Below are 25083 nucleotides of genomic sequence, written 5' to 3'. Positions count from 1 at the left end.
GTTCTGCTCAGCCTACCACTTCCTGGGAAGTGCTAGGCCTAGCAGCAACAAATGGGACGGAAAATGGTAAGTCACAAGTAAAAATGAGGCTAATTGTTACATCTTAATTTATTTTATTTCTTTACAAATTAAAGATGCATTGAAAAATAAACCAATGAAGAGAAATGAGAGGTCCGGAGCAGGGGCATCCCAGGCTGGGAGCAGGCAAGCCTGGCCACCATCAAGCCTAGCCCTTGTCCTGCCCCAGCCAGTTCAGGTTGGAAGATAACGGTCGGCCACTCTGTCAATACCAGAGCTTGAGTGGTGTCCCGGCAGGAGAGAACAGAGCTCCATCCACCTCTGCCTCTCCCCTCTCAACAACTCCCAGCTTAGAAAAGCAGTGTTTCCAGTGGGAGCTCAGAGTGGGATGGGGCTGGCTCTGTGAGGTATTGCAAATTGATGACCAGGCTCCCAACAGAACCATCCAGTGTTGGAGCCTCTCCAGCTGGGAAAGAGGCTGTTACCTCTCCCAGGTCTTAATATTCTTTGCAACTCACTTCCCAGGCTCATTCATCTCTGACAATGTGCCTCTATCCACTTAGTGATCACCAATCATTGCAGGAGACAGAAGAGCTAATCAACCACTCTCCAACTTTGACTTGGCTGCTGACTTCCAGGCCCAAAAAGGGCTGACCAACCACTTTTCTCTCCACCATCTATGGTCTATACCCCAGCTCTTGTGCACCTGAATGTTTCGTCCCTAATATAGGAAGTTTTTGATGACACTGAGCTGAATTAGCCCCTACCCACCCCCGTATAGTACCCCTGGGATTCCCACTCCTTCCTGCCTGCCCCTCTCTTCTTGGAGGCTGGTCTAAGGGGACACATAATATTGCCAGAGTCTGGTTGCCTCCAAATCCCCCAATACCGAATCATATACAGTGAACTGAGAAACTACATTCATTACGACAGGATTAGCAGGAAAAGGAGGGTAAAGTGAGGGGATAGGGGCACCTTCCATCAGCAGGACATGACAGAGTGGTAGGATACTTGATTCCAGAAAGGTGTCTCCTTATACCTCCCCCTCCCCCCAGAGAGATTGAGGTCAGCTTACATGACTTATAAGATAATGGAACTGTTCCAATTTCTCTGCCATCCTGGTGTACTTTCTGGAAGCTGGCCTGGGACCCTATGCCATTTACCCACTTGCTCTAGCTCAGTAGCTGCCGAATTTCCTTGTGCATATGACAGAGAAAGTCCACATAGGATGCTCCACCGCTCAAGCTCTTGTCTTCCACCAGGAAGTGCTTGAACAGCATCTCCAGCTTGTCCTCCTGTTTCACCACGATAAGCTATGGCCAGAAGACAGGGTCATGAGGCAGGGCCAAAAGGAATTAAACATGCCCTAAAATCCCATTATCCAATCACTTACTCCCACCCCCCATTCCAGGGGAGGACTTAACAAGGTAAGAAATGCAGAGTTTAGATCAGTGTTACCTTCATGTACCGTGACCTCTGTGCCCTTAAGCTATCAATGAGGCCTCGCACCTTCTTGGACAGTGGATTATCCAGAACTGGCAGAACACTCTGCAACACAAAATTCATTTATCCTTATGGTAAAATTCTCTGAGTCAAGGCAAAATGGGGCAGCAAAGAATTATTCATTATCTGAAACAAGCCTCGGAATAATGACAGCATCCCCCATCCCCTCCAAGGATTCCCTGCTATTAAAGGGGACTAGCATACAAACTTTACTGACTCCCACTCATATCACAAAATGCTTTTCCACACCCATATTCCCCTTGACTTCCTGCCCTCACCAAGCCACTGGTGATCTGACTGAAGGAGGAGACACTGAAGAGGCTCTGGACAACACCCTGTTGGACACTTGCTCCCACCCACAGGAAGAGGTTGAGCCCATTCTCCAGCAAGTATATATCCCCATTGCTCAGACGCTCTTCAGATGCTCGAACTGCTGGTGGTTCAGTGGCACTCTCAATGGGAGACTTTGTCTAGACAAAAGGAAGGGGCAAGAGGTTATTTGCCAAGGGCCATAAGACAAGTTTGCCCCTCACCACACACACGTGAAATTTCAGAAAGCTAAATCAGTAACTCTTTCAGTGTGAAAATTATATCAGATAATGTAGGTTAGAAACAAATTCACTAGAGTCAACCACAGATAATATTAACCTTTCCCTTCCTCCTTCTATGATGCCCCTTTCTCAGTGCAATGTCTCACACCCCAGCCCTTAGTCGCACCAATGGTAGGAGCCGAGGATAAAAGAAGACATTGGTCTCGGCCACATCCATGGAGGTAACCAGCTGTCGGACGTAGGCACGGTCATCAGTAGTGACTTCAGCTCCAGGCTGCAGGACATCACTCTTCAACACACAGTTCAGGTAAACTGGGAGTAGCTTCATGCACTCAGGAAGGATCAACTGCAGGGATTATCAAAGTAAAGTTAATAATCATGAGAAGTCTCTCCCAAATGCAAAAATTTGTCCTAACAATTCCTCCAACATGCTTGTCCCACCTGTCCTGCAGAGGAGGGGCTGGCACAATTCTTTCTGTAACAGGCCAGGATCTGGGCACACTGAGTGATGAGAGTGTCACGAACAGTCTTCACAGGGCTATTTAGGACCCCCCGGTATGCTGGATGTGAAAGGGAGACAGCACAGTCACTGGCTAGCCACCCCATCACATGTGCTTTCCCACCATCACACCTACCCGGGAATGCTGAATCACCAACAACCACCTTTCTCTCAACCCCAATCCCCCCTCGCCCTGCCTCTACCCTCACCAAACTTGGCCATGTAGTTGATGAGTGTGTCAGTCTCACAGTTTCGATACAGATCAGCCAGCTGGGTGCAGCAGTTCAGGGCCAGGTTGTGGATGCGGAGCCGTCGCTGCCCTGCACAGCTGGTGTAGAGCAGAGCACACTAGGGGAAGGGAGAAAGGGAGAATTCATACCCTTCCCTCACCAAAGCCCTCTGAAAAACTGCTCCTTTGCTAGATTAGTAAGATAGAGGAAAGACATGAGCCATCCCTTCCCCAGCCTCTTCTAGTCCTCTCCACCCACCTCTTATCCTCTTCCCTGCAGCCTATTTATATCCAGTACAATGAACTTGACAGTTCCTCCCCAACCCCTGCCTCCTGCCTGCTACCTGCAGGAGGGCTCCGCTCTCTTCATTGAGCCGATCATCATGCTTGAACTCCACAGTCACCGTCTTGTCCCCGTCCAGCCCAGCCAGCTCCACATCTGTTGTGTTGCTCATGTAGAAAGCCCCAAAGAAATCTACAGCACGGATACCTGAAGCCACATGGATAGAGTCAGGGCTACAAATACGACAGGTGCCACTTGCCTCCCTTCCAGATTTAGCCCCCAACCTGCTCTTCTCCAACCAGGACTGACCAGTGCTTGTCCGAACACGCATCACAGCATCAAAGCCAACAACCTTCTGTACGTCCCGACGCAGGTCACTCAGGAACCGTTCCTGGTCATTCTCCACCTGCAGCCCCCCAGGCCCAGAGTCACATCACTGACTACATAACACCCTGCAGATTATCTCCCTGCATCCCCTCCACTCTACAAGCTGCTGAATCATAGGAACAGTGACGATGATAATAATGATAGCTTTTAAGCATTTGCTACAAGCCCAGTACTACATTAAGTATTTTACATATAACTACTTATTCCTGATAATAAATCTTAAGTATTAAAATCCCATTTTATAGGGGCACCTGGGTGGCTCAGTCGGTTGAGGGCTCGACTCTTGATTTTGGCTTGGGTGTGACCTCACGGTCATGGGATTGAGCCCTGCATCAGGCTCCACGCCGGACATGGAACCTGCTTGGGATTCTCTCTCTCCCTCTCCATTTGCCTCTCTATCGCTCAGAAAAATGGGGGGTTGGGTAGAAATCCCATTTCACAGATGAAGAAACAAAGAAAAAATAAATAATTTCTCCTAGGTTATATAGTGAGTATTCTGGGAGGGCCAGAATAACAGCTGAAGACTGATTCCAACCCCATGCTCCTAACCACTACCCTTGTTACTCTCTTCTTTACATTATGGGGTCTTTTCCTCCAACAGTATTCCTATTAATGAGTCAGCAGTTAAAGAGCTGCTCCACACGTAGGCAGACATTGTCTGTCCGGCTTCCACCTGCCACCCAGAGTCCCATGCCCTACCTGAAAGCAAGCATATTTGTAGACAGAGCCACCAGTGAGCTGGGGTACAACAGAGAGCGTGGCCACATCCACATACTGGTTAGGGAAGAGGAAGAGGTCTACACAGCAGCCTTGGGCCACACACTCTTTGGCCAGCGTCTGATAGGCACCTGTCTGAGGCTGGAACAGAGTCTGGGAAGGAACAGGAGAAAACATTCGAATATCTCAGCTCTACCCTATTTGAAAACTGTATATTTAATATGGGATATTCAAATATATGTAAGACTTCAGATCTACCTCATAAGCATTTGCAGGAGTAGTAGAACATTCTCTTAAGAAGAAGAATCTATCAAGGGGCACCTGGGTGGCTCAATCAGTTGAGCATCCGACTTTGGCTCAGGTCATGATCTCATGGTTCATGAGTTTGCGCCCCACATCAGGCTCTGTGCTTACAGCTCAGAGCTGGAGCCTGCTTCAAATTCTGTGTCCCCCTCTCTCTCTGTCCCTCCCCCACTCACACTCTGTCTCCCTCTTTCTCTCAAAAATAAACATTAAAAAAAGAAGAAGAATCTATCGAGCGCTTTGGGATGAGATGGGGTAGAGAGGTGTGGGAGCACTGGAGAAGGTTGGCAGTCATGGACCTGACATGTGAAAGGGGAGAGTGTCTCATCCCAGTCCCCCTCAAGAAAGTTGAGAGTATTGCATTGTGGGGGCCCCTGAGTGTCCGACTTCAGCTCAGGTCATGGTCTCATGGTTTGTGAGCGTCAGCCCCACATAGAGCTCTCTGCTGTCATTGCAGAGCCATCTTCGGATCCTCTGTCTCCCTCTCTCTGCCCCTCCCCCTCTCATGCTCACACTCTCTCTCTCAAAAATAAATACACATAAAAAAAAAAAAAGTACTACATTATGAAGAGTCACCACCTTCCTCTGTAATAGAGAGTTCTCCCCCCATCTCCCAATCCCACACCTTCTCCTTGTCTGTGTTGATCAACTTCCTGTCGTCTCTGTTCTTCAGTTTCCCTGGGGCCTCTGCAATGGGCAGGGAGGTGTGGAACAGAAACAGCTTCCCTGCACACTCAGCAGCCTAGGAAAGAGAGGACTACTTGTTCATTCTTTCCTTTATTCAGCTATTCATTCATCCCTTCCCTCATCATTTATTTGGTGCCAATTATGTCAGATACGCTGACTCATTGGGCAGTCATCAATCACTAAAGAAAGTTATATCCCAGGGAGTAAGATGGTCAGAAGAAAGTGAGGCAGAGAAGTTGCCAGGTTCTAGCCTTACCTTTAGAGCCTCCATCCCAGCCTGGATAACTGGAGCAAATACTGTCTCTGTCTCTCTTGTGTCTGCAAACATTTCAGGAATCTGGTCCAATAAGCTGAAAAGACAGATGATGGGAGGCAATCAAAATTGCTATCCAGATTCAATGCCTTAGCCCTCAATTCACTGAAGAATCATGTTCCCCCCACCCCAGACTGAAAGCTCCTGAGGCACAGTCCCTGTCCATCTGCTGACCCCTCTGCTCGACTGACTTTCTCTGATTGTCTCTACCCCATTCCCACTTTATCCCCACAATCTGGCTCTTACCTGGTGATGACTGCCCGAGACTCACTGACATTGACCAGGAAGCCATCCAGCAGTGGCACAAACATGTCAGCCACATCAGATACAACCATCATCTGTGGCTGGGCCAATGAGCTTTTCACATTGTAGAAGTGGAGCACCTTATTATAGGTGACAAAGCCAACACGGATTGCTGACTCTTCTGCTCCACCCTCCCTGTAGAAGGTAACATTGTTACCCACACTTGGCCACCTTCTCCACCTACTGAGTCAATCAGAACCCACCCCCACCCCAGTGATTATCCAAAAAAAGAACCCTGGCTCCATAAGTCTCACCTAGGTAGAAAATCTAACAGTGACTTGAGCTCCTCACAGAGGAGCCTAACAAGACCACTTCTGATGGCATTGTAGGAGACATCAATCATGAAGATAAAGGCAGGAGGGCTGGGAAACTTATTGTTCTGCAAAGGAAGGAAATGTTGGGGAGAGAAGGGCATTGGTAAGCAGGCTAGTTGACTACAGAGAAGTCAATATCAGAGGGGACAATGAAAGGGTGAGGAAAATGAACACAGCAATTCTCAGCTGTCTCACTGTCTTCTACCCACTTCTCCTCCCCATGCTACTTTCTCTTACCTTGCAGTAATCTACAGTGGCCAAGAATTCATAAGAGCCCAACGATAGCTCAGGACGGTCATAAGCATCCACACGTTTGCCGGTATGATCCAGATGTTGAAAATACTGGGGGGGGACTGTGGGGAGTACATCAGAATATTACTCAAATGTCCACTCTCAATCTTAGTAGTCTTGCACTGGCTAAGCTCACTCTACCACCCCACATCCCCATATGTGCCCTACTTCCACAGTTCCTGAATAAGGGAACCTTACCTATCTAACTAGAAAGAGAATAATAAAGATGCAATTCAGAACACCCCCCCCCCCCAATCCCAGTCTCTGTGAACATACCATCATTGATACAACTGCAAAAGCAGCACTGGAAGCGCCTCCCTCCCTCAATGAATTGCATGAAGGGGCACATATATGCTTTGCAGCGATTGCAGCGCAAAGGGCCAGATTCCCCATGGTCCACGACATACGGTGAAGCCTAAGGAGCAAAGGGGAGGGGCTCAGACAAAGGAAAGCTACAGCGGGTTGAGACATGTGGCAGTAGATGAAGAAGAACAACCTGGAGGGGAGAAGGGCATGGTTGAGATACCTTGCCTGAGGAGGGAATACAGTGAAAGGGAATGAAGACAAACGATGAGGGTACCAGGCACAGGAATGTCCCTAAGAGTTCAAATTCTATAGTCCGCTCTTCTTACTCCTCATCTCCACAACTCCCCTTCTTGAAAGAGAACTGTGAAAGTGGCCCTAACAAATCAGGGGCTGCTATAAGCATATAAGGAGAAAGCCAAAGATTCCCTAGGATTCTCGTTTCAGGCCCTATCTTCAATTCTCTTCACTCTTGCCCTAGGGATCTTGACTCTGGTTCCTTCCCCAACCAGGTATTTATGACACTGATCCTCCCCATCCCTGGATATCTGTGACATCTACCACTGTCTCAACTAGATGCCGTGCTACAGATAAGAGACCAGCAGCTAAATGTCTAACCATCCCCACTGAGATCCAGAGAGAAAGAGAAAAACACAGTGCAAGACAGAGAGGCAAGATGTAAAGTGAGCCAGTTATAGAGAAATCCACTCGAAATTCATTAAGCCAGGCATAAACACTTTCCCGCCAAAGCCTGGCAGAGCAGCTGACAAGTTCTCTCTCTCTTCTTGCTGATTTCAGGTATTGAGGTGAAAAATCAGGGCCCAAGCCAGATAAGAGAAGGACTATTGGACCCTGATCTACCTTTTTCCCTTATATGATTTCCTAACATTCCCTAACTCACCAGGGATGTTAGGACAGTATAGAATAAAAGTAGAATGATGTACCTGTAATCATCTGGAGATGACCGTAAGGCTTCTGCATTCAGCTGTCTCCTCCCCTACAAGTTGGCCCTGCCTCTTTTCAGTTTGTTTCCCATATGGACCATGCTCCCACCCAACAACTTCTTGGGCTTTTACTCTCATCACAACCACACCCATCAGGCATGGGCCCTTGGGTAGAAAGCTATTGAGGTACTCTCCCTTCCTGCCCAACCAGGACTTCTTTCATTGTGACTGCTAGAATCACTTTCAGGAAGAAGTCTTATGCCCCCTCTTTTCCTCCCCCCTCTCTTCCTCCCTTTCATTATACTCCAGTCCCTTCCCTGACTCACCTCCTCTGGCGGCAGCCTTGCCAGTGGCTTGATGACAGCTGCTAGAGGCACCTGGGCTTGTTTAGCCATGTCAGATGTGCAAGGGATATTATAGGATGTGCATCGGATGTATCGGGGACTTGCATTCCCTGAAGTAGGAGGTAGAAAACCTAAGTCAGATCACAGAATCCCTCTAGACACCAGCTCTCCATTGCTGATCCACCTCATCACCCCGACATATGCTAGAGCTGATGGCGGCTTTTCCCCTAGAGGGACTGGTCTCTGATTAAAGACTAACAGAAGCCCTATCCATAAGCTGATAATCTTGGAGAAAAGGCGCTCACAGGAAGGAATTAATACCCTTCTTACCTTGGTCTTTCACCAGGAAGTTGGTGGTGACTAAGGGTGGCACCTGGCCCCGTACTCCAGTAACAAATGGCTCTGAACCCCGGTTGTTCCTGTCATCCTCAATAACCTGAATCTGTAGAGAAGAAATGAAATGAGTGAGGGTGACACAAGAAAGGGAAGTACCAGGTCCTAGAAAACCAGGAGAAAGAAAGGCTAGAGCTACTGCACAGAAACTAGTAATTTGCTAATAACACCTCATGCACCAGGCCTGCTCTCATTCTGGAGATCACATAAAATGCTACAATGCCAATCTTCCGCTCTATAATCAGTAGCAAGATGCTGTACAGTCAACACTGAGAAAGGGCTTCTTTATGAATTGCCCTGACCCCCAATCAGTGGTGACCACCCCATTATTCCCCCCACTCCAGGAAAGTTCCAGCTCTCATCACAAACCTTCAAATATATCAGATTTCACTTCCCTCCCACATTACATGCCCCCCCCCCCCACTCCTCTCACCAAGACACATTCTGAGTCAGAGCAGGAAAACAGACAACGATAACAATGTAAAAATGAAATCTACCTGGAATGACTCTACACTCAATGAAAGTAGAAGGGACAGGGTGAGGAGAGGATTAAACAGAAATGAACAGGTAAGGTGAGGAAGCAGATGCTACCTTATTTTCAGGTAAGCATCTGTGTGTAAATATGGGAGAAGAGGATTAAGTACCCAATCCTTACAAGCCCAATCCTCAGTCCCCCACATTTTGACAGATCCAGCAAAGGAAAGGAAAAAAAAAAAAAGATTTTGCAAAGCTGGTAATCAGATCTTTGTGTAGGCTGATGACCTTTGGTCAGTACTTCAAGATGGTTTGTAAAACCAGAAAAAGTAAAGGGAGAATAAGACTCCATATTACATAGGAGAAAGAGTTGAAGCTTAGAAATATATCAGAGTCAAATAGACTCTCCAGATGAGAAAGTGGCCCACACTTTCCCAAACCAGTAGTCTCTTCCCCTGTGAGAAATACCAGTATCCCAAACTTTTACATTAGTAGTCACCTACCCAAAGTTTTTCCACAAGCTGTAGACATATCAGTCCCAAAGGGGAAGGACCTACTACTCAACTTTGTCCTGTTCCTTCAAATGTCACATGCAGGCTCCTGGAGGACCCAGCAGAACTAAAACCAAAGCTTAACATGCCACCTTACAGCCTGGTCTTCTACCACCCCATACTCAAGGCACTGCCAAACAGCTTGTTATTTCATTACATGGTGACTTGAGACATGCACATCCTTCTGGTTTGTAAAAGCGAGGGTCTAGAAGGACTAAGGGAAGAGGGTGGAGAGGGATGGACATGGTGGATGAGGTGAAGATGAGGTCACAGGCATGCATGGGTGGCATTAACACAGGGATGACACGCACACACACACCACCCCCTGCACTTACTGGACTAGGAATGGCATCAGGGTCTATTCTGTGCCTGGTTTTCTGCTGAGGAGGCAGCTCATTGAGTTGCTTTTAGTGTTTTAATAATAAAGGCAGCAGGGGAATACAGGGAGGGAGACAAAAGAACAAGAAGCAGATGTTACTTCTCTTGACCCTGATGAATTAGACATGAATAGCTGGAGCCCAGCTCATACTGCTGAAATCAGGCCCCCTCTAGGTCAGAAATTCCAGGGCTCTCTGGCCCAACACAGAGGCTTTAATGGCTCAGACTATGATGTAGAAAGATAAAGTGGCAAATAGGAAGCAAGTTTTAGAGAGAGGGGCTGAATGGGAGAAATCTTAAGAAGGAAGAAGAGGGATGTTCCCCCCAAAAGGCCAAACTCCCATCTAAGGACCATGCTTATGCTTAAAGAAGCCTTTCCTCACATCCAACCCAGATTCTACTTCTCCCTGAAGGAGACGAAAAGGAGGGGCTGCTTAATCCTCTAGGGTCGCTCTTAGCCAAAATGGTCCTTCACCATAGTAATTCCCCAAAGGAAGAGGAAAGAGAACAGAATGGAATATGACAATGGCTAAGCATGGTGAGGTAACTGACATAGCAAATGTTGCAGACAAAACTATAAAATAGCCCCCACTTGGGAGTACAGTCCCAGCCTCTATTCCAAGTAGGATAAGGAAGCCCTAAGGATTCTGATGATGGCTGTAAGAGTGAAATTCACCCCCCTCCTGGGAGAAGCAGCTTCCCCACATTGCCCTTATAAACTGTAGATCACTTTTCCCCCATCCACACAGCAGGATTCTAGCCAACAAAAGTACTGGAGGTTTCTTCCTAAAACACTGTCCAACTAGGGGCACAGAGAAACCAATGAGGCTTTCCTTCTCTTAACACCTACCATCAGAGAATTCCTACCAGATCTACCCATTAAGAAGACTGCTATCCTACTAAATCTAAAAGGACAAGACCTGGACCCAGCTACTACTCCACAGAAGGGTAGAGGTTACCATGCTATGTCCAATAGTGACAGAAGGCAGTACTCAACCCAGCTGTCTACTGACACTACTGATCACTCTTAGCTTTGCTTTCTTCCCTGCCCAGCTATAGAGTAAAAGTGCCCCCAAAAGATTTCTGGGGCCTCAAGTTCCAGTTCAAAGAGTCAAAAATTACATCTAGGTTCTATACCTAACAGAAGATAAATGAAAAGGGAAAATAATCAGAAAACGCTAGGCAAACATCTCATCTAGGTTGACTCACTTATCTGGCAGCCACAAACTCCTTCCCTAGGACCACATAAGTATCTACTTACAGGGCTTGGGATGGCATCAGGATCCAGGCGCTTAGGAGGCAGTGGTTGAGGAGGCCCAGGCTGACTGCCAAAAGTGGATGCTCCTGGGTAGGGACTTCCATAATTGGGCTGAGGGCCCCTGGCTGGTCCAAAGGAACCTGAAAGACAAGGGCACAGGTTGATAAATTCAAAATCCCCGATGTCTTCTTAAGGCCTCAGGGAAATGACTAGACTCCTATAAGTATAGAGGTAATGACCATTCAGAGAAAGACCACACTATCTGAACTAAAAGAAAAAAGAATGTCTTATAAATCCTGCATCCTAGTAATAATACGCTGAAGCTACCCATCTAGTTCACCGCTTAGCAAGCAATATTAAACAAACAAAAACACCTGAATAGTTGAAGCCTTTGGCTTCTAGACAGACCTTGGGAAAAACTTACCATTTTGTTGCAGCTGATAGCCTGGCTGCTGGGAGGAGTGCATAGGTGGTGGTGGTCCTGGGGGCCCAGTCATCTGGCTGCCAGGAGGCAGAGCTTGAGGAGGAGGTGAGGACACATGGTTGGGCTGGCTCACAGAGGGCCCCCCAAAACCCTGTCCAGGCAGGAGTGGACCAGTCATCGAAGGCATCCGAGGACCCCCTGAAGCTGGGGATGTGAAGCTGGAGGCCTGTGGTGGGGCAGATCGCTGGGGAGGCTGGGCCCCAAGATGACCCTGGCCCTGGCTAAGGGGAGGAGCCTGGCCCTGAGGATAGGAGCCATACAGACCAGAGTTGGGGAAACTTCCTGAGGCTGAGGCCAGCGATGTTGGTGGGCCTGAGAAGTAGAAGAGATACAATCAGAACCCTAGTCATTTTGCCTTCCCCTTTCCACATGAGAGGGGCAGGAATGACCATTCCTATCAGCTGGCCCTCAGAAGCACAAGAAATAAAAGGGATTCGGGTATACACCAGAGTCTGATGCTTTTAAAAAGGAGGGGAAGGTAGGGGCACCTGAGTGGCTGTCAGTTAAGTGTCCAACTTCGGCTCAGCTCATGATCTCACGGTTTGTGAGTTCAAGCCCCAAATCAGGCTGTGCTGACAGCTCGGGGCCTGGAGCCTGCTTTGGATTCTGTGTCTCCCTCTCTGTCTGCCCCTCCCCACTCACACTCTGTCTGTCTCTCTCTCTCAAAAATAAATAAACATTAAAAATATATATATTTAAAAAGAAGGGGAAAATAACAATCCTGGGGTCATCAGTACTCACCATAGCCCAGCCCCACAGGGGGAAGGGCTGGAGCCACAGCACCACTGATCTGCATTCCTGCCAGCTGAGCAGTCACCTGTGCACTTGTCGGGGGAGGGCCAAAGGGCTGAAGCACAGCTGGCTGGCTGACCACAGGGGCCAATGGGACTGACCCAAATGGCTGAGACCCAGGGAACCTGTAAATACAAGGAAGGCAGAGGTAACAAGTAGGCTGGGAGACCCTTCAAAGTTGGCAGGAGCTCCACATCATACAGGAAACTATACTGTTCTACAGCATCTTCCTGTCATCCTGGGCTCTTTTATGGCTTCATGTTTTTGTATATTTGTAGATGTATTACATTCCTGATGATCCACACTATGATTATTCATGGAAAATCTTGTTTTCCATTAGGTTCACTCCACAAACATATGCCAAGCACCCTCAGATCAGGTATTATTTATTCTACTAGTTAGATTATCACCTCCTCTGACTCAACAGAGTTAAACAATCAAAGTACTTATTACTTTATCCTGGCTAAAGGTGTTAAGAGCAGAGTAAGTCATCTTAGTTTGACATTCTGTACTAATCAGAAAGATGATGCCAGCTCTACCAGAAAGGGACCAGGAAAACAGGACACAAACCAGAAAGCCTTCTCGCCAGGTTTATCTAGCAAAGCCTCATTACTTGGATAGCGACACTGGACATTCCCATGGTATCAGATGGCACATTAAAATATAAATACAAAATCATTCCAGTAGCATTGCATATCAACTAGTAACTAAAGTGGTGTTTTATGTTGATATTACTGCAGAAATCTACAACATAGATTATACATAAAAGCTCCATATGAGATTTCAAGAGTGAATCAAACTCTTCACAACAATAATCAGTTACACTTAAATTCTGATTTACTCTTCCTGCTTATTTTCTCTACTAAACAACTTGTACTTTATTATATTTTGTATAATAAATATAATATATTTATTATATTAGTCTTGTAGTTTAACACTTTTCTTTCATTCATTCATTCAATTACTATTTTCTGAGTGTTGTGCTAGTGAACCTTATCTCCCTGAGAGAGCAGCTCTGCATTTGTTGTCCTTTGTTGGGCTCTGCATTTTTTGTCTTCCATAGCACCAAACATACTGTTAGCTCCATAGCCTAAGCCCATAAATCCTTGTCAGAATAATTATATTTCATGGTTACTACTCCATTAATATGGATAATACTATCAACTACCCAATGTTATTCCATCACATGCCTGAGCAATAATAAAATACCACCTTATCTCTAAGTAGCGTTACAACTTATAAAGCATCTCTAAGTGCTTTATTTAATGTAATCCTCACAGCAAAATGAGGACACAGCAGATAGAAAAGTAAGACATGAAGAGTGTAAGTGGCAAACTAGGCTAGAACTAGAGCCCAGACCTGATCTTAGTTCAATGTACTTTACTGTTTAATTATGAAGTGTAAAATAAATAGAAAAAAAAAAAACATAAAACAAGTATTTACTGTTGAATAATTATAATACAAATACCAATGTAACTAAAAACCAGGTCAAGAAATAGAATACATTAGCACCCAAAGGCCCAGTGCTCCTCCCCTCCATCACAGCCCTCTCTCTTCTCCCAGAGGTAACCACTTTCCTAACTTCCTAATAATCATTCCCTTGTCTTTAAAACAACATAGTTCAGTTCTGTCACTTTTTAAAAAATATATTTATTTTATTTATTTTGAGATGGAGCACAAGTGGGGGGTGGGGGTGGTGGGGAGAGAGGGAGAGAGAGAGAATCCCAAGTAGGCTCCACACTGTCAGCACAGAGCCCAATATGGGGCTCAATCTCACAAACAGCAAGATCATGACCTGAGCCAAAATCAAGAGTTGGACGCTCAACCAACTGAGCCACCCAGGTACCAGTTCTGTCACTTTTTTACACTTTTGTAAACAGAATCACTTCACATATACTCCTTGAGTTTTCCTCCTTTTGTTCAACCATGATTATGAAATTCATCTATGCTGTTGCATGTAGCATTTCCTTTCATCACTAAATGTTAGTCTGCTAAATAAATATGCCATGATTTACTTAAGTATTTTAATGTAGATCTCTAGGTTTTTCTAATTTTTTAAATTTTTTTTTCAACGTTTATTTATTTTTGGGACAGAGAGAGACAGAGCATGAATGGGGGAGGGGCAGAGAGAGAGGGAGACACAGAATCGGAAACAGGCTCCAGGCCCTGAGCCATCAGCCCAGAGCCCGACGCGGGGCTCGAACTCACGGACCGCGAGATCGTGACCTGGCTGAAGTCGGAGGCTTAACCGACTGCGCCACCCAGGCACCCCCTAATTTTTTAATATTACAAACAATGTTGCTATGAACACTCATATATCTGTTTATATACATGAATTTTTCATATATATATATATACATGAATTTTTCTAAGGCATGTATCTATGAATGAGTTGCTGGGTCATAAGGTATGTATATCTTTATTTTTTTTTAATGTTTATTTTTGAGAGAGAGAGAGAGAGCAAGCGAGCACAAGTGGGGGAGGTACAGAGAGAAAGGGGGACAGAGGATCCCAAGTGGGCTCCATTCTGACAGCAGAAAGCCCAATGCAGGGCTCAAACTCACACACTGTGAGACCATGACCTGGGCTGAAGTCACTCAACCAACTGAGCCACCCAGGTACCCTGTTATCTTTAATTTTAACAAATAATTCCAAGCTATTTTCCCAAAGTAGTTGTTCTAATTTGCATCTGATCACCGGTGGATAAAGAGTTCCTGTTATTCTGATAGTCCAGCAATATTTGGGACTCTCACACTTTTTAATTTTGCCACTTTGATGGATACATAATAGAATAGAATCTTGTTACAGCTTTTGATTTGTACTTTTCTCATTATTTATGAGGTTGGATAGCTTTTTAATATGTTTCCTCTCTTTTTCAAAATATCTTATATTGTACTCACACTACTTGTGATGATGTGAGATGATAAAGTCCCTACGCGATGAGATGAAGTGAAGTGAATGATGTAGGCATTGTGAAGAAGTATTGAGCTACTATTGACCCTCTGACAGTATGTCAGAAAGAGGATCATCTGCTTCTGGATTGCAGAAAGGGAGACTACTGTAATGGTTGCTTAAGGTTGAGAGAGTGGGGGACTGAAGAAATAGCTAAATAATGGTAGCTACTGAGCTAAAGGATATGGTGTTTTTTCTTGAGGTGATGAAAATATTCTAAATTGTAATGGTTGCACATTACCTGCGAATATATTAAAAGCCATTCAACTGTACACTTTATTTTTTATTAAGTTTATTTATTTTTGAGAGAGAGAGAGCACAAGCGGGGAGGGGCAGAGAGAGAGAGAGGGAGTCAGAGAATCCCAAGCAGGCTCCACGCTGTGAGCATAGCCTGATGTGGGGATTCAAACTCACAAACTGTGAGATCATGACCTCAGCTGAAATCAAGAGTCAGACGCTCAACTGACTGAGCCACCCAGATGCCTCTGAATTGTACACTTTAAATGGATGAACTACATGATATGTGAATTATATCTCAATTAAGTTGTCTTCAAAAATGCAATCAAATAAAATTGCCCTAAAACCTCAGACCTCCCTCAAGCTTTTGCTCCTTCTTTAGCCAAGCATTACAAAAGAATTGGTCTATATTCTATCTCCATGTCTTTAGTTCCTATTCCCTTTCTCTTTAAAGATTCTTCTTTCTGGGTTAATTTTCCTTTCTTTCCTTAGTCTATCCCTTGATAATTTTCTCAACCAAGGTCGATACATGGTAAACTCTCAGTCAGTTTGTAAATATCTGTATTTGTACTCTCTCTTAGCCAGGTACATAATTCTGCATTGACAATTGCATTCCCTTAGTCCTTTCAAGGCACTAGTCTACTATCTGCTCTCTTTTAATAGTCTCTATTTAGTCTAATCAAAATTTTTTTTTTTTTCTCTCTGAGAATCCTTTACAGCCTGGGTTGAGGGAGTGTGGTTGTTTCACATTTGCTTCTGAAAGATACTCCAATGATATCGCCACCCAAGATGACATTTTTTAAAAAAGCTTTGAGGGGCGCCTGGGTGGCTCAGTCAGTTAAGCGGCCGACTCCGGCTCAGGTCATGATCTCACAGTCCTTGAGTTCGAGCCCCGCGTCAGGCTCTGTGCTGACAGCTCAGAGCCTGGAGCCTGCTTCAGATTCTGTGTCTCCCTCTCTCTCTGACCCTCCCTCGTTCATGCTCTGTCTCTCTCTGTCTCAAAAATAAATAGACATTAAAAAAAAAAAATAAAAAAAAAAAAAAAAGCTTTGAAAGGGGTACCTGGGTGGCTCAGTCGGTTGAGCGTCCGACTTCAGCTCAGGTCATGATCTCACAGCTTGTGAGTTAGAGCCCCGCGTCAGGCTCTGTGCTGACAGCTTGGAGCCTGGAGCCTGCTTCAGATTCTGTGTCTCCCTCTCTCTCTGCCCCAACCCACTTGCATTCTGTCTCTGTCTCTCTCAAAAATAAATAAACATTAAAAAAAATTTTTTTTTAATAAAATAAAATAAAAAAACTTTGACATGGGGCACCTGGGTGGCTCAGTAGGTTGAGCGTCCAACTTCACCTCAGGTCATGATCTCATGATTCGTGAGTTTGAGCCCCGCGTCGGGCTCTGTGCTGACAGCTCAGAGCCTGGAGCCCGCTTCAGATTCTGTGTCTCCCTCTCTCTCTGCCCCTCCCCCTCTCATGCTCTCTCTCTCTCAAAAATAAATAAACATTAAAAAAATAATGATAATAAAAATAAAAAAGCTTTGAAACACAATTTGTATACCATTAAATTCATTCCTTTTAAGTGTACAATTCAACGATTTTTTGTAAATTTAGAGCTGTGCAACCATCACCAGAATCCAATTAAAAAATTTTTTTTTGATGTTTATTTTTATTTTTGAAAGAAAGACATATATGTATATATATCTAGTATAGATATATATAGTATATGTTTTTAAATTATTACAGAATGAGGAGACTATATGCAAAATTTTAAAAAGATACTGTTTTTAGTAATCACATTTGTGATAGTGTTAGTATTGTTGTACTGAGACTGCTGTGTACAATAAGGGATAAAGTAAATGAGAAATTATGGCATATTTCAGTATTATAATTCCATCATCCCCATAGCCTTAAGAAAAAGAAGAGATACAGGTATAATAGGTTAAGTAAAGGCTCTGTAGTCTTGAATTGGAAGTACAAATTTAAACATGTATATGTAGATATCTATAGATATGTAGATATGTGTTTCCTAGCTATGCTTACTGTAAAGGCCCAGGAGTGACCAATCAGTGAACGTGCCTAGTGCCCAGATTACGGCCACAAAATGTCATTTATCACCACCAAAATAAAGGATTTCTTGGGAAAATGCCTAATTCCTGGTCTGGGGCTTAAAATGTGTAAGACAATCCTAAGACATCTTATCATTCTCAAAGACTACTAGGGCCATGTCAGAAGTACTCAGGAGTCAACTTGAAGAAGCTCCCATTGGTCAAAGATGGAACACTCTAAACTTCAATAATGATGATAATTGCAGTGGATTGAAACCCATCAAATATGTTTTTTTTTTTTTGTTTATTTTGAGAAAAACAGAGAGAAAAACAGTGGGGAGTGGCAGAGAGAGAGAGAGAGAGAGAGAGAGAGAGAATCTCAAGCAGGCTCTGTGCCACCAGTGCAGAACTCATGAATGCAAGATCATGACCTGAGCTGAAGTCGGGATGCTTAACCGACTGAACCACCCAAGTGCCCCAAAACCCATCAAATTTGTTTAAATTCAGGGTGCCTGGGTGGCTTGGTTGGTTAAACATCTCACTCTTGATTTCAGCTCAGGTATGATGTCATGTTTTGTGTGATAGAGCCCTGTGTTCAGCTCTGGCTGACAGCATGGAGCCTGCTTGGGATTCTTTCTCTTCCTCACTCTCTCCCTCAAAATAAATAAATAAAAACTTTAAAAAATATATCTGTTTAGGAGCATCTAGGTGGCTCAGTTGGTTAAGCGTCCAACTTCGGCTCAGGTCACGATCTCATGGTTCACGAGTTTGAGCCCAGCATAGGGCTCGCACAGGGCTGCTGTCAGCACAGAGCCTGCTTCAGATCCTTGGTCCCCCCCTCTCTCTGTCCCTCCCCTACTCTCTCTCTCTCTCTGAAAAATGAATAAACATTTTAAATAAATAAAAATATGTATGTTTAAATTTGTAAATTCGAAATAACATTAAAAAAGAAGAGGTCACCTTCAGTAGGTAACAAAGGACCAATTCATTCCCTTATAAACTTGGAAATAAAGGTAAAGAAGCAAGCATTTAACCTATATGAGCTGCACAAGTAACCAAACAACACAAGAGGAAAACTGTAACAGTATTCAAACAATTAAATGAAAAACAAAAGAATTCAAAAGTATCACCATTTTGAAAACCCAAGGAATTAATATACATATGTATTAAGCTCCAACAACTGCTAACATTACAAAAAAAAGACAAGATATTAAGAAAGCAAGTCTCTGGATCCAGCTGCCAATTTGCAGAGAATACAGAGAAAAGAGGAACATGTTGAACTGTAATATGAATTTGGAACCAGAAGAATCAAGACTGTGGGAAACTCTTCAGGTCAATTGGCTTCAGTTCTTCAACAGATAAACAGAAAGAAAAGAAAGAGATGGAGGATGGCGGGTGCCTGGGTGGCTCAGTCAGTTAAGCATCTGACTCTTGATCTCGGCTTTGATCATGATTTCACGGTTTGTGAGATTGAGCCCCAAGTCTTGGGATTCTCTATCTCCCTCTCTCTTTGCCCCTCCCTCGCTTGCTCGTTCTCTAAGAAAGAAAGAAAGAAAGAAAGAAAGAAAGAAAGAGAGAAAGAAAGAGAACCTATCAACTTAAAGACACATCAAATTGTTTTTTGGTTTTTTAAACAGGCAAAACTAAACTGTGGTATCTAGGGATGTACATTTGGGTGTAAACTATTTTTAAAAACACAACAAAGTGGTTACTATAAGAGGATAATCATTACTCATGAGGATAAGGAGAGAGTTATGACTGAATTGAGGCACGTGGAAGGGGCTTTTGGGGCGTGTGGCAGAGTTCTTTCTATTTCTTCATCTGGGTTGTAGTTACAAGGGTATTCACTTTACAATAATTTCCTAAGCCATACATTTGTTCTGTATGGATTTTTCTGTATGTGTTTTATATTATAATGAAAAGATCTATTGCATAAACAAACAAATAAATGTAAATGTGTTACTCCCCAGCTTAAAACTCTCCAATGGCTTCTCACTCCAACTAAAATCAAATTTATACTTCCTACTATGACTTACAAAGCACTACATGATACGGCTCTTGACTATATTTCTACCTTATCTCCTCCACACTCCATTCTGCTCTAGTCACGGTGGCATTCTTGCTCTTTCTCACACCCACTAAATTAATTTCTCCATCAGAGCCTTTACACTTGTTTCCTCTATCCAAGACATTCTTCTCCCAGATCTTTGGATAGCTCCCTGAGTCATTTCACAGAAGTTTCAAACAGCACTTCAGAGAGGCTTTCCTTGACCAATGTATTTAAAACAGCTCCCTACCTCCTCACCAGACATTCTGTATATCCCTACTCTGTTTTATTTCTTATTTATATTTGTCTACTTGTTATCTTCTGTGTACTCCACTAGACTATAAATTCCACCGGGGCAGAGATTCGGTCTGTTTTGTTTGCTGCTTTATCTCCAACCTGTAGAACAACATCCAACACATAATAATACAAAATAAATATTTTTGAGTGGCTGAATGAATGAATGAATTTCTTATACTGCTTCTCAGTGTTTTCTAACACACAAGATTAGGGAGCACTTCCCAGGGTCTTTCCGATGCTAACATCTGATGCTAAAAATGTATATTCTGGACACCCAATAAAAATGTCAGAAAGTGACTCTTCCATTACCACACACCCTACTCACAGTTATACTTTATCCTTTGTTTACCAAAAAACAAACAATAGTCCAACAGAGATGACTTGCCTTCCCTTAATGGACTTCCATACAAAGACAGGTGTTTATTGGATCATGTACCACCAAAGTTTTTATCATTTATGTGGTTTTTCTTTGAGTATCTTTCTTTTCAAAACTGGTCACACCCAAACTTATCCAGTAAGTCCTACTAACTGCCTGATCTAGAGGAAAGGGAGAAGTCAGAAGAGACATAAATAATTCTGAGATCCTTTCTTCCTGTTTCTCCCTGAGGGCAGGCTCAGTATGATTGCAACAATTATTGAAGATATATGTCTAGTCAAGAAAAAAACTCAAGTTCACAGAAAGAATATACAAAAGAACTCAGGTACGAAGATGGGTTAATGATCTATGGAGTAGACAACAGCAGCACCCATAATCTGGAAAAATGAAAACAAAATACAAAAAAGTAGAGGGAAGAGAAAAAAGGATCTAAGAGAAAGTCAAGAAAAAAGAAACAGGCCCTCATCCATTCCTAATCCTTCTAATTTCATCAGACCGATTTTAGGTTGACCCAAATACATACCTCTGCATCTGAACAGTGGAGCTCGGCCCATTCTGTACATCTCCTTGGCCAAACTGGCCATAAGCAGCCTGGCCACAAGGGGCCTGTGCTGTTGAGGCTGGAGGTGCCTCTGAAGAAGGTGGGGCTCTTGACACACCTGAGGGTAAAGGACAGAAACTAAGCAATTGGGAAATAACTTTCTTCTCCACCCTGAGCAAGGAATATAAAGCAAGAATTAATAAGCTCAGAGCTTCACTGGCCCAGTGCCACAGCTTTGATATCAAAAGGATACCATGAACATGCAACTCCAGCTACAGCAGATTCTGAACATGGACGCCCAGTCAGAGAGTCTCCACTCTTCTAGACAGATATACTATACGTGAAGCTGTAACTAGAGCCACAAGAACATAAGGGCTTCCTGCAATCACCATACACTTTCATACAATCCAAGACAGTCTAATGTTCTTACCCTAGACAAAAAGTCAACTCTTTAAAAAAAAAAAAAAAAAAGATTTTATTTTTAAGTAATCTCTACACCCAACATGGGGCTCAAAGTCACAACCTCAAGATCAAGAGTCGCATGCTCCACTGACTGAGTCAGCCAGGTGCCCCAAAAAGTCAACTCTTTTAAGGAAAAGATCCTACTCCAGAACTCAGAAACTTTGAACATATGAGAAAGGTAGTACAGAAGGTGATCAAGTAATAAACTGAACTAATTTGTAAAGACAGGCTCCTGTTGGGGAGACTATTCTGCCAACCTCTTTTTCATATATTCTACTTATCCTAACCATCCACTTCTAAGTGTTGACGTTCCCAATATTACATGGCTCAGGAAAGTAATCTCAGGTTGGAGACTCTGCCCAGTGGTTCAGTCAGGACAGCTGACTTGCCATCTCACTAGTGGTGCCACCTTTGTCTTCACAAAAGCTGTACCCCAGCCCTTTTGCTCCTCAGAGCTCCTATCAAAGCTATTTCTACTACCCCCGACCATCCTTTCTGAATACTATCCCCAACCATCCTTCCCACATGAAATGCAGGGAATTAGTTACTCGGCACATCACTTTGGAAATGTTGCTGACCCCTGTTCAAACAATTGTTTTTCTTTTGCTCTGTTACTCAATAGAGATTAGACAATTAGACAATTTAGAACCTGCCTACAGGTTAATTAATCTGAACCTGTTCACTAGCCATCCCAGAACCAGATAGGTTTTCCTTTCAATAATAAAACTTCCCATTGAGGCAATGCCAAACTCCATCCTGATAAGCCAGGACATGACAGATCAGAGGTGGACTCTGTCCAGCCAAAGTCTCAACCCAGAATAAGGCTCTTCCAAAGACCTGAGACCTAATCTCACCACTTGACAATTTTTTTTCTCAAAATCATAATTAAAACGGTAATACTTCATTCATTTCCCAAATCTTACCTATGCTTTCTTGGTGCCTTCTTTTTCCCATATCCTTGTATGGAATTTACTATCTTAAAAAGTTATGCATAAAGCATTTGGCATTAACTCTTCAGCTAGCCTAACCAAAGATCTGCTGTTAACCATTTTCCAAAAAGCCTTATGGACAGTCTGTAGAGTACCAGCTGCTCTTCTTGAAAAAGCAATGTAAAAGGCAAACACTGATCCTAAGGCAGCAGATTAGTCTTCTCTTATTGTCCTGATATTACAGAGCATCTAAGAAGCAGAGGAAACTCAAGCAAAGGCAAAAAATGGTATCAGCAGAAAGATATGAGAAGCACCAAAATTTAGACACACAAACACCACACTTTTTATCCACGAATTAGTTTCCCATGTCCCAGGGTCATTTATAAATAGAACCATTAATCCAATGACAGGTATTACCAATATACATGCAGAACAAGTGATTTCAGGGAGACTTTAGGTCAACAGGAAATATTCAATCCTGGTCACAGGCTCTGAAAGAGCAGTGACCACAACCTTTCCATCCAGCTGTGAACAAAGCAGCCAGTTGAGGCTATACATACAGGATGACAATCACATGAAATGAACTGCCACTGAACCTGGAAGATGCGCTTGATTAGATGTCTTAAGGCAGAACTTATGTAAAAACAGGGAAGGGAAGACTGCCCACAGAGTTCTCGTAACCGAGAGCCAGAGGCACGTTCCTCAATCCCAGTCATCCCAACTCTCTAGGCAGCTTCCGTAAGGCAATACCACCCAGCTTGAACACTACTGATTCCCCTCCTAAGCTCAAAGGAAACTTGGAAACATACCTGGGGGAGGTGTTTGCTGATAGCCTGGTACTGGGCCATTGTAGGCTCCATAGGAAGTTGGGGGTGCTGTGGACCCTGGTTGCCCACCATAGCCAGACTGATGATATCCTGGGTAGACAGGCTGGGGCTGCCCAAATGGCGGCACAGGTGGAGCTGACTGGTTGACGTTCATTATGAGTGCATCCCCAACTTGGTCTCACCTAATAGATGAGAGAGAAGAGAGATATTAGTCAAAATCAACTTCCTAAAGAGAGAACAATTATTCAGGGTAGAAAGTATAGATAAAAAAAGGACTGACCTTATCAGGCAGTTATCAGCCTAATTGTTCCCATACTACCACAAGATCTTTGTAATTTTCTGCCCCAGCCAGTAGCCACATTACCTCCTCAAAGTAAGGATTTGTTACTGTGAACCCCATGCTTTGTCACTGCCAGGAGGGTATAAATTTCAACTTCAGATAGGCCCCATTGGAATGGGGAATAGCCTCCATTCCCCAGTGGTATGATTTCTAGTGTCTAGTCACACAAGGAGTCCTGCCACTGATGAACTACTGTGATATTATAAGTAAATGAAACAATGTTCCCAGTTTCCATTCATTCACCCTAGCATCCATTCATTCAACAAACACTGAATACCCTCTAAAGTGCTAGTCATTTTCCATCACTCAGGCTACACATACAAAACAGATCAGTTAAATTCCCTCCTTCTCAAAAGACAAATTCTAGAGTAACTGATCAGAGAAATAAATTCTTTGGCTGAACTGCAATAATTCAAATGCTACTCCATCCCCAGTCTTTCCACCAAAAGAATGTATGGATTTGAAAACTAAAGCATTAAAATCATTAAATGCAAAGGACACCCAAAACTCTAACAAGGTAACAGACACCAGTAAGTGCAGGCCAGGAACAAAAACTTCTCACAACAACCTAGGAAAACAGTTCAAGGATCAATGACAAAGATTTCATGTAAAAAGATCATTCACCTATCCTTCAAGCAGAGGGACTTCAAGCAGATTTGGAGTATTCCAAATCCCATCACTTCTCCCAACTATCCCGTTTCTGCTCTCCTTATGTTTGTCATGAATATAGGCCACCACTAAAATTATGACAATCTCACCCAGCAACAGAGGAATGAATGTGAGAGCCTTTCCGGGGTCCTTCCAAGAACAAGACTATCTGATCACATCTGAACGCCTTATCATTCAACTACCCTATACACAGATGGGGCACAGGAAGCAGGAGAGTTCACAGATGCTGTAGTGGAACAATGGGCCTCTCCCATTTGCTAAAGAGGGTCATCTTGATAATAGAAAAGCTGAGCTGCTCCTGGACTAGAATTCTTTAATCTTAAACCCATCTCAGGAGCTGTTCTTCCAAATCCTAAACCTTGCACAGGTCACAAACACTAAGCTTGACAGATGTCCCCTGCCCCTGTATCTTCCTAAATCAGTGTGGGGGCGGGGAGCGGAGGAAAGGAGCTTCTTCGCCAGAAAATAATCTCACACCCAAGAGTTTGGAGTAAGGCTCAAGTCTGGACTTCATTCTGGGTAGACAGCCGAGGGTGACAACCCAGGGGGCGGGGCAAGCTTCCTAGAACTCTGAAGGTAGTCGAGCTGTGGAGGCTGGGAGCGCCGGGAATCAAGACCAAGAAGTCAAGCTAGCTTCTCGGGCCACGACGAGAGGGCTGGTCCATTAAGCATGGAGATCGAGCGTCTCGCGCCCTTCAACAGGCTTGGGGCAGGAAGCGGGAGCCGGAATCTGGGCCGGGAGGAGAGAAGGGAGGGTCTAGGACTGATTCAGGATTGTGGATGCGTGAGATGAGGGTCTCTCTCCGTGCCCCGCCCCCAGGCTCCTCCCTTCCTTCTCGGACGGGACCCCGATCAGGCCAGTGATACCCCGGCTTCTCCCCTGCTGTCCTACCCACCAACCTCCCGATGCCACTCCTCACCCGGCTCCAGATCCAGGTTCGACTTCGTTCCTAACGTCAAGGATCCCAGGCCCAACTTCCGGTTCCGAGGGGGCCTGAGCGTCGCCCCCGGAAGCTCCTCCCCCACGCTCCAGGGCCGGACACTCCTT

General features: G+C 44.3%; 1 protein-coding gene across 6 annotated transcripts; it reads right to left on the bottom strand.

Moving 5' to 3' along the window:
• Window positions 1-96: 96 nt before the first annotated feature.
• SEC24C (SEC24 homolog C, COPII component) lies at window positions 97-25083 on the bottom strand. 6 transcript variants are annotated; one of them, XM_040485415.1, is made up of 25 exons: window positions 24956-25038; window positions 24513-24765; window positions 23009-23208; window positions 20791-20926; window positions 12269-12444; window positions 11468-11839; window positions 11047-11183; window positions 9743-9811; window positions 8320-8431; window positions 7972-8099; window positions 6675-6813; window positions 6345-6460; window positions 6048-6172; window positions 5737-5928; window positions 5434-5527; window positions 5116-5232; window positions 4170-4340; window positions 3393-3489; window positions 3145-3290; window positions 2781-2919; window positions 2514-2632; window positions 2239-2418; window positions 1800-1991; window positions 1477-1566; window positions 97-1331 (listed from the first exon to the last, which is right to left on the bottom strand). In XM_040485415.1, exons 3-25 carry the CDS (start codon window positions 23178-23180, stop codon window positions 1191-1193), a joined length of 3360 nt encoding a protein of 1119 aa, XP_040341349.1. In that variant the 5' UTR covers window positions 23181-23208; window positions 24513-24765; window positions 24956-25038; the 3' UTR covers window positions 97-1190. The 6 variants fall into 6 exon arrangements, with proteins under 6 accessions (XP_040341349.1, XP_040341348.1, XP_040341353.1 ...); XM_040485414.1 differs by lacking the exon at window positions 24513-24765 and having other exon boundaries at window positions 24956-25083; XM_040485419.1 differs by lacking the exon at window positions 24513-24765 and having other exon boundaries at window positions 11468-11560; window positions 24956-25083.

The sequence above is a fragment of the Herpailurus yagouaroundi genome, unplaced genomic scaffold, assembly GCF_014898765.1.
Source record: "Herpailurus yagouaroundi ecotype Mexico unplaced genomic scaffold, PumYag 163, whole genome shotgun sequence".
Taxonomy (NCBI): Eukaryota; Metazoa; Chordata; class Mammalia; order Carnivora; family Felidae; genus Herpailurus; species Herpailurus yagouaroundi.
This window is presented reverse-complemented; position numbering and strand designations above follow the sequence as displayed.

Bases quoted from the DNA above. Each gene is read 5' to 3' on its own strand.
- SEC24C (XM_040485414.1), bottom strand. From the start codon at position 23,180: ATGAACGTCAACCAGTCAGCTCCACCTGTGCCGCCATTTGGGCAGCCC. The intron at 3,490-4,169 runs GTAGGGCATGGG...GGGGGGCTGCAG, and splicing joins ACAAATATGCTTGCTTTCAG to GTGGAGAATGACCAGGAACG. The intron at 2,419-2,513 runs GTGGGACAAGCA...TAATCCCTGCAG, and splicing joins GCCCCTCCTCTGCAGGACAG to TTGATCCTTCCTGAGTGCAT.